Source organism: Anomaloglossus baeobatrachus, chromosome 6 (assembly GCF_048569485.1).
Source record: "Anomaloglossus baeobatrachus isolate aAnoBae1 chromosome 6, aAnoBae1.hap1, whole genome shotgun sequence".
NCBI lineage: Eukaryota > Metazoa > Chordata > Amphibia > Anura > Aromobatidae > Anomaloglossus > Anomaloglossus baeobatrachus.
The window spans coordinates 482706913-482721436 of NC_134358.1; the positions used below are offsets into that span (position 1 = coordinate 482706913).

Below are 14524 nucleotides of genomic sequence, written 5' to 3' on the forward strand. Positions count from 1 at the left end.
TTTCTAGTGTGCTTTAGGCTGATTAAATTATATAATTAATCTTGGGCTGTTCTGTTATCTCGATCTTGAATCCCACGTCTGTGTGTTCGGCTAATAGTTACCGTGAAGCGGTTGGTGGCAGCGAGTTTGTGCCAAGGATTATTGTGGGGAGGCCAGTGAGATTCGGGGAGATTTTATATATTCCGCCCGCGGAGGTCGGGGGAATATATACCCTACTCTCACCGGGGACCCTTCAATAATCGGCATAAGTAGTATAGCGGCCTCCTTGCTTATTGTCGGGCAATTCCATAATTGGCCTGACTATAAGAGGGGCGCTAGAGAGCGCGTCACGTGCTCTGTCTGTCGGTCGGGAGGTATAAAGGAGGGGTGACCCCCACTTGTTACCCCCCGATTGTGACGTACTGGTAGCCAGCGCGGGGGATTTCTGAGTGACCCCCCGGTGGTTTGTGACATATTGGTGGCAGCGGTGGGATCGAGATAATAGTGTGTGTGAGTGTGAGACCCATACTCCCAGACACTAAAGACTGCCTGCAGCAGCTGTGGCTGCTGGGGTCTTCAGACTAGCTCAACACTAGAGTGTCAGAGTGCAGATACTGTAAGGTGTGTGGAGGCATCAGGTGTCAGTTCTGTGTCAGTGACCAAAAGTCTGCAAGAATGGCTGATGGCACCAGGAGCAGAGCTATGCAACTGGCCAATGCTAAGGCAGGAGCCGAAGAGAGGGAGGACGGTGCTGTGGACAGCAATGAGGAGGTTGCCCACGAGTCCTCCAGGAGCTCGACGCCAGAAAACCGTTCTGCCGAGGACATTGCGCAACCTGGCACTGCTGGACAAGATGAGGAGGAGCTCACCCAAGGTTCCTCAACGAGCCAGATGCCAGCCCTCCGCTCTGAAAGGGACAGTGAATCGCCTAGCTCTGCAGCGTGCCGCAGATCACCACGTGCCATTCCACCGAGCCTGGGAGGCTCGGATAGCCTTCTTCAAATGGCTATGGCCCTTCTCCAGGCTGGAGACCAGAAGGGCTACAAGGAACTCCTGGCAGAGCGCAGGGCAGAGCGGCAGGCAGCGCGTGACGCTGAGGCTGCGGAGCGGCACGCAGAGCGTGAGGCTGCGGAGCGAGAGCGGCAGGCAGCGCGTGAAGAGCGAGAGCGAGAGCGACAGGCAGACCGTGACTACCAGCTGCAGCTAGCTCAGCTCCGGCCCTCATCAGCCACATGTGACCTTCGAGACACCAAACTTCCAAAGGTCCGTGTTGAGGACTTCCCAGTGCTGGAGAAGGATGGAGACTTGGACTCTTTCTTGACTGCTTTTGAACGGACTTGCCTGCAGCACCATCTGGACAAGGACCAGTGGGCCAAATACCTGACCCCCCGTTTAAGGGGTAAGGCCCTGGATATCCTTGGGGACTTGCCTGCGGAGGCAGATCAGGGCTACGACACCATCAAGCGGGCCCTGATCCAACAGTACAACCTCACTCCAGAGTCCTACCGCAAGAAGTTCCGGAGCCTACAGAAGGGACCAAAGGACTCCTGGGCTGACCACAGGCGGGCACTTGCCCGAGCTGCCGACCACTGGACCCAAGGCCTGCAGCTTTCCACCGGACCGGAGATCCTGGACTTGTTCATCACGGAGCAACTCTTGTGGAACTGCCCTGAGGATCTCCGCCAGTTCATCCGAGACCAGAAGCCAAAGGGGTCCACGGCTACAGCTGCCCTTGCCGATGACTACACCAACAACCGGGCCCCTGAGGCCAGGAGAGCGGCCACCAGCAGCACCTGGAGAGGGGGTAAGATGAATTCTGCGACTGCCCCACCTGCCCCTAGACTGCAGGGGGTGTCCCCCTCAACTCCCCTCTCCAGGCCCGTGGCAGAGCCAAGACGGTGCCACCAGTGCAACCTACCTGGACACTTCAAGGCCATGTGCCCTCAGCGTCCCAAGGCCCCGGCTCCGTCCCCGTCCCAAGGGCCGCCCAAGGTGTATTGTGTGGGTGGGGGTGGTGGTAGGTCCCTGGACAGCTTCCAACCTGTCACCGTCGGCCGGTCTGTGACCATAGGACTGCGAGACAGCGCCTCGGAGGTGACTCTGGTGCGGCCTGAGATGGTGTCCCCCCAAGACTTGATCCCTGGAAAAACCCTCGCTGTCTCCGGGATTGGAGGCATTGACCCGGCGCTGCCTGTTGCTGACATTTATGTGGACTGGGGCGCAGGGCGAGGGGTGAGGGAGGTGGGGGTAACTGATCGGATCCCTGCAAACGTGCTACTTGGGACAGATTTGGGGCAGATAACCTCCCAGTTTGGGCCCCAACCAAGGGCTGAACCTTCAGCCAGTACTGACATGCCTCCGGACAATGTTAATGTGTTATCTATGAATGATGTAAGGGAGGAGGGAGTGAACTCTGATATTTCTGCTTGCACAGACACCATAGACACACACTCAGCTGCAGCTGTGACAGGGGAGGGGGTCAGAGAAAGGTGTGACAATGCCTCTACAAGTAACCAGCCTGTGAGCTGGGATCTGTTGCCCTCTGCAGGGATAAGCAGAGAGCAGGGTGCTGCAGGGGGAGGACCAGTGTGTGGGGTGGGGGCTACCACAGCAAATGTGGGGTCCCCAGAGATTTCACAGCGGGGTTCTGTTGCTGCAGGAGGGGAACAGGCAGGTGAGATTGGGGCCGGTCCAGGAGCGGAAGTGCTCCCAGGTAAGATCTCGGTGCATGGTTCCCCCACAACCGGGGTGTCAGGAAGCCAGGTAGGTCTGCCTGAACCGGCGACTTGGTCAGGAACGGAGGAGGAGCAGGCACGACCCACGGTCGCAGCGGCTGTGGCCGCTGTCACCCGCAGTGGGAGTGCTGGAAGCCAAGGAGCCTCCCGGAGGTCCGATAGCTCTTCCCCTTCTGACCAAGTGGCAGCCGAGTCAGGTGGAGGCCAGGACACAGGTCCCGGGGTACTGACTGAAGATGTGACAGTCTCGTCGATTCTGGCCACATCTAGTCAGGGGTTTCAGGCAGCGTTAGAAGCTGACGACAGCCTGAAAGCTCTTAAGGAGCAGGCGGCACAGCCTCCCTCGGACTCGGACCCGGAGCGAGTGGTCTGGGACCAAGGACGGCTGTACCGGGCCACGGTCCAGCAGGGTTCACCGGAGGCGTGGCCCAGGGACCGACAGTTGGTGGTACCCTATCCGTTCCGGACGGAGTTGTTGCGGATCGCACATGAGATTCCGATGGCCGGATACCTAGGGATCGCTAAGACCAAGGCCAGGTTAAACCAGCATTTCTACTGGCCAAAAATGGGGGCCGATGTGGCTGCCTACTGCCGTTCGTGTGAAACCTGTCAGAGAGTGGGGAAGGCGGGGCCACGCCCCAAAGCCCCACTAGTATCTCTGCCAATCATCGATGAGCCTTTCAGGAGGGTGGCTGTGGATCTGGTCGGCCCGCTGGCCATCCCCAGCAGCTCCGGGAAACGCTTCATACTGACGGTAGTGGACTATGCCACCCGGTACCCGGAAGCAGTGGCCTTGTCGTCCATTCGGGCTGACAAGGTGGCCACCGCATTGCTGGAGATTTTCTCCCGAGTGGGTTTTCCCCAGGAAATGCTCACTGACCGGGGGACCCAATTCATGTCCCAGCTGATGGAGGCCCTCTGTAAGCAAGTCCAGGTGCGACATCTGGTGGCCAGCCCGTACCATCCACAGACTAATGGCCTGTGCGAGCGGTTCAATGGCACCTTAAAGCAGATGCTTAAGATGTTGGTCGACTCCCATGGGCGTGACTGGGAGCGGTATCTCCCACACCTGTTATTTGCTTACCGGGAGGTTCCACAGGCCTCAACAGGATTCTCACCGTTTGAGCTCCTGTACGGGCGACGTGTGCGGGGCCCCCTGGCTCTGGTGAAAGAGGCTTGGGAAGGGGATTTGGCCACCCCTGGAGTGTCGGTTATCGAGTATGTCATGCGCTTCCGGGACAAAATGCAGGCCTTGACGCAACTGGTACACGACAATATGGCTCAAGCCCAGGCCGATCAGAAGCGTTGGTACGACCAGAACGCTTGTGAGAGGACCTACCAAGTGGGTCAAGAGGTGTGGGTACTGGTCCCCGTACCACAGGACAAGCTTCAGGCAGCCTGGGAAGGCCCATACCTCGTGTACCAGCAGCTCAACCCTGTGACGTACCTGGTCACCCTGGACCCTGCCCGTGGAAGGCGGAAGCCCTTCCATGTGAACATGATGAAGGCACATCATGAGCGGGAGGCATGTGCGCTCCCCGTGTGCAACCTGCCCGAGGAGGGAGAAGCGGAAACCCTCTTGGATATGCTAGCCCAGGTTAGGGCAGGCGGATCCATTGAGGATGTGGAGGTTGGCCACCAGCTCTTGGAGGACCAACGGTCCCAGCTGTGGGCCACCCTACACCCCTTCCGGGGGTTGTTTACCAACCAGCCCGGAAGGACTGACTTGGCTGTCCATCACGTGGACACTGGGGATCATCCCCCGATCCGGCGTTCAGCATATCGGGTCTCCCTGGAGGTGCAGCAACACATGCGCCAGGAGATTGACGAGATGCTGAAGCTGGGGGTGATCCAGGCATCCAACAGCGCTTGGGCCTCGCCTGTAGTCCTCGTCCCTAAGAAGGACCGAACCACTCGGTTCTGCGTGGACTACAGGGGGCTCAATGCGGTCACGGTCGCCGATGCGTACCCAATGCCACGCATCGATGACCTGCTCGATCAGTTGGCCGGGGCTCAGTACCTGACCATCATGGATCTGAGCCGGGGATATTGGCAGATCCCCCTGACTCGCAAGGCCAGGGAACGCTCTGCCTTTATTACCCCATTTGGACTGTACGAGTCCACGGTGATGCCATTCGGGATGAGGAATGCCCCTGCCACTTTCCAGCGGATGGTCAACACCCGGCTCAAGGGACTTGAAGGGTACGCGGCCGCGTACCTGGATGACATTGCCGTCTTCAGTCCCACCTGGGAGGACCACCTAGAGCATCTAGCACAGGTGCTCAGGCGGATCCACCGGGCAGGTTTGACCATCAAGCCGGGAAAGTGTCAGCTGGCCATGAGCGAGGTCCAGTACCTCGGTCACCGGGTAGGTGGGAGAACACTGAAGCCCGAGCCTGAGAAAGTGGAAGCCATCGCATCCTGGCCCACCCCCAGGACCAAGAAGCAGGTGATGTCCTTCTTGGGGACCGCTGGGTACTATAGGAGGTTTGTTCCATGCTATAGTAGCCTGGCAAAGCCCTTGACGGACCTCACCAAGAAGAAGCTGCCCTCTGCAGTCGATTGGACAATGGACTGCGAGACAGCCTTCCGGGCCCTAAAGGACGCCCTGTCCAGCCCGCCCGTGCTACAGGCAGCCGACTTCACGCGGCCGTTTGTAGTACAGACCGACGCCAGTGACTTCGGCCTCGGTGCGGTGCTCAGCCAGGTGGACTCTGCGAGCCAAGAGCACCCAGTCTTGTACCTGAGCAGGAAGCTGTTACCAAGGGAAGTTGCCTATTCCACGATGGAGAAGGAGTGCCTGGCCATAGTGTGGGCCCTGCAGCGTCTGCAACCCTATCTATACGGGCGCCACTTCATCGTGGAGACGGACCACAATCCCCTCAGCTGGTTGCACACCGTCTCTGGGACGAATGGGCGATTGTTGCGATGGAGCCTTGCGCTCCAGCAATACAACTTCACCATTCGCCACAAAAGGGGCCGTGACCACGGTAACGCAGACGGGCTGTCCCGACAAGGAGAGGTCGCGGACGGGCGCACGGGGGAACACCGGAGTGTGCTGCCCCCTAGCGCCCTCAAAAGGGGGGAGGTGTGAGGCAAATCCCGGGATATGAAGATGAATTATGACTCCAGTCATAATCCCTCATCACTCCCTGGCAGTGCCCCCTCCCTTCTTGTTCTCAGTGTTCCACTTACACCTCCATGGCCATGTCCTGTGATATGGAAATGAGGTGGTGTGGGAACAATGGACACAGGATGACTCCCTGCCGTCACCCTGTAACAAGAGTTGTATCTCATTAGCAAGGCTATGGAAATAGCCAGACAGAACGACTCCAGTAAAAAATGGTTCATATCTCGCAAGCCATATTTCCGATAAATATGGCAACCATAAAAATGGTGTCTCCGCATGCGGACGATGCCGGCACACCCTTTTTATGGGAGCAGGACATTGGGAAATGCCCCAGGCGTGATATCAGCCAATGGGGAACTGGCAGACAGGTCATGAGTCCCCTCGTTCTGTAGCTAAATTCATAACTGTCACAATGAGAGCATTGGCGTCCGCCTACGACGCTCCCAGGCAAAGTTATGGCCCATATTCCATGTTGTGGATTGTCCATAACTCAAGCCAGGGGTGGAGCAGTGCTCCCTCTGAGGTCACTAAGGTAGGAGGGGACCTGGATCTGCCCAGGTTGATAACCCTACTTCGGCCATTTTCCAGTGTTCTTTCGCTGGGGGTCACGTGCAGGAAACATCTGTGGGAGTTCCTGGAAACCTGGTCTACAGCGCCCCCCTGTGGCCAGACGCACAAGGTAACTGATTGAATTGCATACCTGTCTGTAAACCATGCTTTATCTGTAACTGTACTCTGACATATGTATATTCTGTAGATTCCCTATTGTATATATTGTAGTTTCTAGTGTGCTTTAGGCTGATTAAATTATATAATTAATCTTGGGCTGTTCTGTTATCTCGATCTTGAATCCCACGTCTGTGTGTTCGGCTAATAGTTACCGTGAAGCGGTTGGTGGCAGCGAGTTTGTGCCAAGGATTATTGTGGGGAGGCCAGTGAGATTCGGGGAGATTTTATATATTCCGCCCGCGGAGGTCGGGGGAATATATACCCTACTCTCACCGGGGACCCTTCAATAATCGGCATAAGTAGTATAGCGGCCTCCTTGCTTATTGTCGGGCAATTCCATAATTGGCCTGACTATAAGAGGGGCGCTAGAGAGCGCGTCACGTGCTCTGTCTGTCGGTCGGGAGGTATAAAGGAGGGGTGACCCCCACTTGTTACCCCCCGATTGTGACGTACTGGTAGCCAGCGCGGGGGATTTCTGAGTGACCCCCCGGTGGTTTGTGACACCCCTATTGCCATGCTGTTCATCTCAAAAGTTCACAAGTATTGTGCCGTCTTCCGGAACCACTATGCACGTGTCTCTGTGTTGTGCAGAAGAAGACTACAAATGTAATACCTGTTATCATTTGTACATAAGTTTTGTTCTTCAGTAAAAAGGACTCTGATTTTACAAACTTGTCTGGCTTCCTCAGAATATGGCAGGGTTGAACCTGAAGTTGTCCACAGCAGCAATAGCACCATCACACACACACACACACACACACACACACACACACACACACACACACACACACACACACACATGTCCGAGGACCCCCATCTTTTTGTAGCATGCCTAGATGTGGAAAGCGAGTACCTCACCCATGGCTATCACTCTGAGCCACGTTACACTCACATCCTGCTTCTGTTACAAGCTAAAAATAGCAGATTGGTGGGGTGCCTTGTGTCGGAACCATATTGATTTGATATTAATGATATACGGTATGTCATTATTCTCACATGTCTATCTCACAGAAAACCCCTTAAAAGTGGTTGACCGGTTTTAGGCTACAAGCCTGCACTCTATGTCACTGCAGACTTCTGAAACCTCACACTTCATGCACTAAACACTGTGAGGATTCTCTGGTGCTGGTGGGAGCGGCAGGTGTGTCACCGCGAGTATGTGATTTGCATACATGTGGTCACGTGCCGACTAGATGGGCATGGCCTCGCTCATTGTAAGCGTATTGAGTGAGATTAGATACATCTAGTTGGAATGTGGCTGGAAGTATGCAAATGCCATAATTGTGGTCACATGACCTCCCGATACCAGCAGCGGCACTGGAGAATCCACACAGCGCGCAGTGCATGTGACGTGAGGATTCACAAGTCTGCTATCACATCTAGTGAGGGCAGACTTGTTGCCTAAAGCGGAACAACCTTTTTAAAGGGTTATTCCCATCTCCAAGATCCTATCCTAATATGTACTAGGTGTAATAATAATAATTCTAGTAAATACCTCCAATTAGAAAATTAGTATAGTTCTCCCGATTCACTATGTTGATACCTCATGTTCAGGGGATTGCTGGACCTTAGGTATCCATGGTTACAAACACTCATATAGGGAAAGTTAGTCAGTTGCTCGTGGTCGTAACCATAGATACCTAAGGTCCTGCAATGCCCTGCACATTAAGTAATTGACATAGTGAATCAGAAGAACTATATTACATTTCTAATTGGAGGTATTTGATATTATTATTATTATTATTATTATTGTTATTATTATTATTACACCTACTACATATTGGGATAGGATCTTTGAGATGGGAATAACCCTTTAAGCCTATAACGGATTCACTGATTTTGTGGATATAATTATTATTATTTTTTTAAAACTTCTAGTGCACCAATATGTTTTGCAGCACTTTACAGGAATTGTAATCACTGGCAATCTAAAATTCCTTATCAGTGTGTTTGGTGAGTGGGAGGTAATTGATGAAGACATGGGAGAATAAACAGATGTTGTACTTAGTTACATTTGAAACCAAGACCTCAGCCTTGCAATATAATAGTGCTAATCAGTGACTCAACGATAAAAACATGTCAAATCTGGGATGTGATATGCCGATTGGTAAAATATAAAAAAAACCCAAACTGTTATTATTCCTTAATATGATTAATTTCTTTTATGACAAAGTCACAACCACATTATTCCCAGACAGAGGCGGCCACATCATTGGTGCAGCCAGTACAGCTGCACAGGGGCCCAAGAGGTAAGGGGCCCATCTATACCTCCAAAGCAGGTGGAATTGTTAATTTTAATGAGCTATTTAACTGTAAAGGGCCCATATAATGTTCTTGCACAGAGGTCCTCTTCTGTCTGTGTCCGCCAGTGTTCTTGGATCAGAGCAGAATTACTCCAAGCATTATAAGGGTGGTTTAATCTACATTTTACGTATATACTAGCTGTAGTACCCGGGCATTGCCCGGGATAGTAACCGTCTCTCTGTCTCTCTCCCAGTCTCTGTCTGTGTGTCGCTGTCTGTCTGTCTCTCTGTCTGTCTCTTTCCTTGTCTGTCTGTTTCTATCTCTCTGTCTGTATTTGTATCAGTCTATCTGTCTCCATCTCTGTCTGTCTCTCTCTATCTCTGTGTCTGTCTCTAAATGTGTGTCTGTCTGTCTCTCTTCTTCCCCACCCATCTCTTTCCCCATCTCTCTTTGTCTGTCTCTTTGCCCGGCTGTCTCTTTGCCCGGCTGTCTCTTTGCCCGGCTGTCTCTTTGCCTGGGCTGTCTCTTTGCCTGGGCTGTCTCTTTGCCCGGCTGTCTCTTTGCCCGGCTGTCTCTTTGCCCGTCTGTCACTTTGCCCGTCTGTCTCTTTCCCCGTTTGTCTCTTTGCCCGTCTGTCTCTCTACCCATCTGTCTCTCTACCCGTCTGTCCCTTTGTCCGTCTGTCTCTTTGTCCGTCTGTCTCTTTACCCATCTGTCTCTTTGCCCATCTGTGTCTTTGCCCATCTGTCTCTTTGCCCATCTGTCTCTTTCCAGGGCTTTCTCTTTCCCCAGGTTGTCTCTTTGCCCAGCTGTCTCTTTGCCCGGGCTGTCTCTTTCCCTGTCTGTCTCTTTCCAGGTCTGTCTCTTTGCCCGTCTGTCTCTTTGCCCATCTGTCTCTTTGTCCATCTGTCTCTTTGCCCGTCTGTCTCTTTGCCCGTCTGTCTCTTTGCCCGTCTGTCTCTTTGCCCGTCTGTCTCTTTGCCCATCTGTCTCTTTCCAGGGCTTTCTCTTTCCCCAGGTTGTCTCTTTGCCTGGCTGTCTCTTTGCCCTGGCTGTCTCTTTGCCTGTGCTGTCTCTTTCCCTGTCTGTCTCTTTCCCTGTCTGTCTCTTTCCCTGTCTGTCTCTTTCCAGGTCTGTCTCTTTGCCTGTCTGTCTCTTTGCCCATCTATCTCTTTACCCGTCTGTATCTTTGCCCGTCTGTCTCTTTTCCCGTCTGTCTCTTTGCCCGTCTGTCTCTTTGCTTGGGCTGTCTCTTTGCCCAGGCTGTCTCTTTGCCTGGCTGTCTCTTTGCCCTGGCTGTCTCTTTGCCTGGGCTGTCTCTTTCCCTGTATGTCTCTTTCCAGGTCTGTCTCTTTGCCTGTCTGTCTCTTTGCCCATCTGTCTCTTTGCCCATCTGTCTCTTTGCCAATCTGTATCTTTGCCCATCTATCTCTTTACCCGTCTGTATCTTTGCCCGTCTGTCTCTTTGCCCATCTGTCTCTTTGCTCGGGCTGTCTCTTTGCTCAGGCTGTCTCTTTGCCCAGGCTGTCTCTTTCCCCATCTGTCTCTTTCCCAGTCTGTCTCTTGCCCGGTCTGTCTCTTGCCCGGTCTGTCTCTTTCCTGGTCTGTTTCTTTGCCCGGCTGTCTCTTTGCCCAGCTGTCTCTTTGCCCAGCTGTCTCTTTGCCCAGCTGTCTCTTTGCCTGTCTGTCTCTTTGCCTGTCTGTCTCTTTGCCTGTCTGTCTCTTTGCCCGGCTGTCTTTTTGCCCGGCTGTCTTTTTGCCCGGCTGTCTTTTTGCCCGGCTGTCTTTTTGCCCGGCTGTCTTTTTGCCCAGCTGTCTCTTTGCCCGGCTGTCTCTTTGCCGGGACTGTCCCTTTCCAGGGCTGTCTCTTTCCAGGGATGTCTCATTCCCCATCTGTGTCTCTGTCTGTCTCTTTCCACGTCTGTTTCTTTCTGTGTCTCTGTCTGTTTGTCTGTCTGTCTCTTTATGTGTCTCTCTATCCGTCTCCCCACCAACATCATGTTACCTCACACATAAGCTTCTTATACTAACAGTTTATTTTGTTCCTATAGCCACCACTGACAGTTGCTATTAATAGCCTGTATCTCCCACCTCCATTCAGTTTAATGGAGGCAGAATTTTGTAGAGTAACTGTAAAGTGCAGGGTTAAATTTTCCCGTCAAAACATAGTCTATGACGTTTCTTGGGTCACATGAGGAGTCTGTGCAAAATTTCGTGATTGTAAATGTGACAGTGCAAATTCCTTTAGCGGACAAAATTACACACATACATACATACATACATACATAGATAGATAGATAGATAGATACATACATACACACACACATACATACATACACACACACATACATACACTGAGCTTTATATATTAGATTTGAATAAATAAAGATAGAAAAAACTATGATGACAGTCATCTTCCATCCAGAATAACATAAGCAGTAAAATGGGGTTGTGAACAGGCCCAGTACAGAGTCCGTTCTAGCTGTCAGCTTCTGCCAGATCAGCGCTCGGAAAGCATTATTATTGGGAAAGCAATATAAAATGTACATTTCTATATGTGAGTTTGGGCTAGGGGTCCCAAACATGTAAAAACAGCAGAGGTCAGCTGGGAGTGATACCACTATATGTATGTTGTTCTCCCGCCAAACTAAATAACTACTGTGGATTTATTATCACTTGCTCTGAAGCCAGGTATAAGGGAGTGAAAGCAAGAAAATATCTGTCCTTCTTCATCCTTAAACTCCCGGTGACAGTAATTAATGGGTGATGAGATCCAGATCTGATTTACTCCAAAACAAAATAAGTACCTTAACCATATGCGTTTCCCTGATTCATAATGCCCTTATTCATAAAGCTGGCCCCGGTACCATCAAATAAATCACACTTTCTTAGCACATAATGCAAGTGTTTATTTTTTATCTAGAGTTATAGAAACTAGTGATGCCTTATAAAGCTTATTTCTCAATTAACGTTACAGAGCCTTATTAATTAATGGAACACATAAATGTAAAAGTGATATATTTTACAGGTCGCCAAAAGCCATTTGTTAATTCACATAGTTAGTTATTACTTACTATCTGTTATTTGACAATATAAGTTAACATGGTTTCTCTTTAAGGCCTATTGGTGCATATTAATGCATTCATGTTGGCAAGTGTTTGGCCTATAAACCCTGTCAATCACCTATTCACACTCTTTAACAATGTTCCTGCAACCTATTGATACAAACCCAGTTGCCCTGCATTTCCACTAGGGTGCCCCTTATAACTATTCTGGGATAAACTGTATATATATAATATATACAGTATATATATATTTATATATATATATATATATGATGTATTCATGCCAATCAAGAAAGGAGTATGGACAGATGTGACCAAAGAGGTGGCAGCGCTCCGCATAACCGGAGTCGCCCATCAGGCCACTTTTCCTTGAGATATATATATATATATATATATATATATATATATATATATATGTATATATATATATATATATATATATAATGTGTATATAAAATGTATCAGGGCAAAGTGGCCTGATGGGTGACTCCAGACTATGCTGAGTGCTGCCACCTCATTGGCCACTTCTGTCCATACTCCTTCCTTGATTGGCATGAATACATCATCCACACAGCTTGATCATCTCTTGCGCTTGCGCAGTTGGGAACAAGACCTCCACCAAGCGGAACAGACTGATTACTATACAAAGGCATTTTCAGAAGTATATGTAGCAACTGAGCTTTTATTGATGAGCCGCAGAGATACTATTAGAGATGGCTAAAAGATGGTGTATGTGCTTTATATTGAGAAAACCTGGTGATAGGTTCCCTTTAACACAGGGGTGGACATGCCATTGGAGAAGACTGTGTAGACAAACAGGGGCCCAAGAGGTAAAAGGATCAATATCAACCTCCAAAGTGGGTGAAATTGTGTATTATGATGAGTTATTGGACTGCTGAGGGCCCATATATTGTCTGCTGCTGCTTTTTCTTACAGCAAATTCCAACATGGTTGACTCAACACTGCGATTATACAGTAACCATCGAATCATATAATATTAGAGTTGGAAGGGACCTCAAGGTCCACCGGGTCCAGCTCCCTGTGAGCACAGGTTTTCCTAAATCATCCCAGCTACATGTATAGAATCACTGAAGCAATGATTGTATGGTGGCACCTTTGATCATTAATCACAGATGATCAGTGAATGAAGCCTCCTGTTAGATGTTCTCCACTCCTGCATTACCCCAGCTTTGGTGTGTAGACCTTTATTCTTTCACCTAAAATACAGTCACGTATTCATTACCAGGAAATAGTGGAGCGCTTATAACTTAACATCCATGTAATGGGATTAGAATAATTCTCTGATTTTGTGCTGCAGGCTTCATCTTCATTAAAAGAAAAACAAAAGAATGAGCCTCAGGTGCCCAGGCAGGGGGTATCCCTCCCCGGACAGTACGCAGGAGCCCTGCCTGTATCTTCAGCTCACACATCGCTGGAGGCCAAGACCAACAGCAGCCACCAGGCCTTACTGCAGCACTTACTGCTCAAAGAACAAATGCGCCAGCAGAAGCTTTTAGCCACAGGTAACAATGAGAACCACTGAGAGATTGCGGATATGTTTCTCCTTCTTTCAATGTTATAGCAAAAATGACCAATGGAAAGTGCGTTTCACCCCATATAAAAATCTGCCCGGGTTTATTTCCAGGTGCTGAAACATTGTGATCATTCACAGAAGATGTGCTGCTTATCTGAAGGGTTTTAATCCAAGCGGCTTTAGTTTTCTATGGTTTTAGTGTATTCAGTCTGCTATAAAATTATTCAACTCGGCAAAAGAACAGACAAAGGGCAGAAAAAGTTGGTTTCCCTTGGAATCAATCAATGTGCAGTATATACAGATTATATATGGGTATATGAAAGTGAAAATCCCCTCTGTTATCCTTCCTATAAATTTATGGACAGATTGACAACAAGTTGTGTCCCTGTCCCTACATAGTCAGAAACTGTTAGGAGTACTTTGCACGCTGCGACATCGCTAGCCGATTGTAGCGATGCCGAGCGCGATAGTCCCCACCCCCGTCGCACAAGTGATATCTTGTGATAGTTGCCGTAGCGAATATTATCGCTACAGCAGTTTCACACGCACTTACCTGCCCTGCGACGTTGCTCTGGCTAGTGACCCGCCTCCTTCCTAAGGGGGTGGGTCGTGTGACGTCACAGTGATGTCACACGGCAGGCGGCCAATAGAAGCAGAGGGGCGGAGATGAGCGGGACGTAAACATCCCGCCCACCTCCTTCCTTCCGCATAGCTGCTGGAGGCAGGTAAGGAGATGTTCCTCGCTCCTGCGGCTTCATACACAGCGATGTGTGCTGCCGCAGGAACGAGGAGCAACATCATACCTGTCGCTGCAGCGAAATTATGAAAATGACCGACACTACACAGATCACCGATTTACGACGCTTTTTCGATCGTTTATTGGTGCATCTAAGCTTTACACGTTGCAACGTCATTACTGGCGCCGGATGTGCGTCACTTTCGATTTGACCCAGACGATATCGTAGTAGCGATGTCGCAACGTGCAAAGTACCCCTTAGAATCACCGATTGGACAGTCTGGCTATGCGAGGACATGCCTCCAACAGGTAACAGTAGTCAGTTTATTACTTAAAGGGGTTTTCCAGGCGGCACTGTGGCTCAGTGGTTAG

General features: G+C 50.5%; 1 protein-coding gene across 3 annotated transcripts in view; it reads left to right on the forward strand.

The window, feature by feature from the left end:
• Positions 1–14524, forward strand: part of HDAC9 (histone deacetylase 9) — a 980770-nt gene that overhangs the window by 945988 nt on the left and 20258 nt on the right. For all 3 annotated transcript variants that reach the window (XM_075315376.1, XM_075315378.1, XM_075315377.1), the window contains one exon: positions 13201–13405. In XM_075315376.1, the coding sequence (XP_075171491.1) occupies positions 13201–13405 (205 nt within the window). The remainder of the gene's footprint in view (positions 1–13200; positions 13406–14524) is intronic.